The 1,392-nt window shown below is 52.7% G+C and overlaps 1 protein-coding gene across 7 annotated transcripts in view; it reads right to left on the reverse strand.

Annotated features, from left to right (window-relative positions):
• Positions 1 to 1,392, reverse strand: part of DLGAP4 (discs large homolog associated protein 4) — a 118,595-nt gene that overhangs the window by 11,633 nt on the left and 105,570 nt on the right. For 2 of the 7 annotated variants that reach the window (XM_006764526.2, XM_015564451.1), the window contains exon 8: positions 3 to 82. The exons of the other annotated variants lie outside the window; for them this stretch is intronic. In XM_006764526.2, coding sequence (XP_006764589.1) covers positions 3 to 82 — 80 coding nt within the window. The remainder of the gene's footprint in view (positions 1 to 2; positions 83 to 1,392) is intronic. 7 annotated transcript variants of the gene reach the window in all.

The raw sequence follows: 1,392 nt of genomic DNA on the forward strand, positions 1-1,392 counted from the left end.
ACTCTGAGGAGGGTGCCATCACATCGATCGCTTTGGGTCCGTTGTCCTCCGAGAGGTGGGAACCGTTCCTTCTAGTCCTCTCCTTTACACGCATCAGAGAGAGAGAGAGAGGGAGAAAGGACAACGAAAGAGAAAGAAAACACACACACACACACAAAGCCACAGCCGTTATCTGGTGTAGTTGAAGATGAGGCTGTCTCAAGGCAACAGTGTTCAGTTCCCCAACCCTGCAGCTGAAGGACAGGCTGGAGGTACCTGTACTAGGGGCAAAACTTGGACAGCAGTTCTGGGTTTGAAAATGGTCACCAATGGGAAAGATGGCAAAGTCCCTGGACTCTATAAGATGCCATTCCTGGGCCTCACTCACACTTGGCTGGGGTTACCTTTAGCACTGGTCTGCCTGGGAAGCAGTAGGAAGGGCCAGGGCCAGGGCCAAGTGCAAAGCTAGCACTCTTTGTCTATACTCCTGTGAAGTAGAAGGAAACACAGCAACAATGATGCCCTAGGCCTGCCTTTCTTTTCTGGGATAAAGGTGTATGGCCATGGAGTAGCCAGGCCAGCCCTTCCGTGATTGTCATGAATGAGGGAGAACCCACACTTGACTCAGGGCTTGAGGCACAAAGGAATGGGACAAAGGCTGCCAGGTTATCCTTGGAAATTGGAGACTCTCCCTCTCTGGGCTCTATGGAAGAAGCAGGGGCCAGGGAGCTTTCTGGGGCAGGGGACCGAGCACCAGGCTCCTCCTCGCCATGGGGATGTGGCCACATTTCTCCTTCAGCACAAACAAGCTTGGGAAATGCAGCTTCACTGGACAAGAGCACGGGATGGGGGTAGAGGTGGATCCGGGAAGGGGAAGCCCAGGATGGGCCCAAGAACCTCAGTCCTTATCCCTGTGTATACTTCTGAATAAAGGAATCAAGGATGAGCCTAACTCTCCTTCAGACCTTCCAGAAAGGTGAGAGCATCTGGTTTAGCCAGGAGAGGGCGGAGCTACCCACAGACTCTGGGCGGTCAGGACTAATGGTCAGAGATGAGGCTACTTTCTGTGTTCCTGGGAATCCCTCTTGGAGCACTGTATAGGGCAGGGGCTGGATCCCTCATGAAGGAGCCCAAAAAACAGGAGCGTCTCCTGGCCAACTCTCTCCTTACATATGCAGAGAAACTGAAGTCCAGAGCTGCCTTTTGGGGGGAAAAAATTTCCGGCAAGTGCAAGAAATTGCTCAGTGAGCCTTGTTTGGTCCATTCAGTCCCCCTTTGTGTACCACGTTCCTTTGGCATTCTGGTGCTTTGTCATCTACTTGGCCATGTCCCTGCTTGGGGCGGCTGGGAAAATGGAGATCCCTTCCAAACCTAAGCCACCATGCACACCATCTTCATCTTCTTGACTGTCCC

This window comes from Myotis davidii, unplaced genomic scaffold (genome assembly GCF_000327345.1).
Source record: "Myotis davidii unplaced genomic scaffold, ASM32734v1 scaffold38, whole genome shotgun sequence".
In the NCBI taxonomy this organism is placed as follows: domain Eukaryota; kingdom Metazoa; phylum Chordata; class Mammalia; order Chiroptera; family Vespertilionidae; genus Myotis; species Myotis davidii.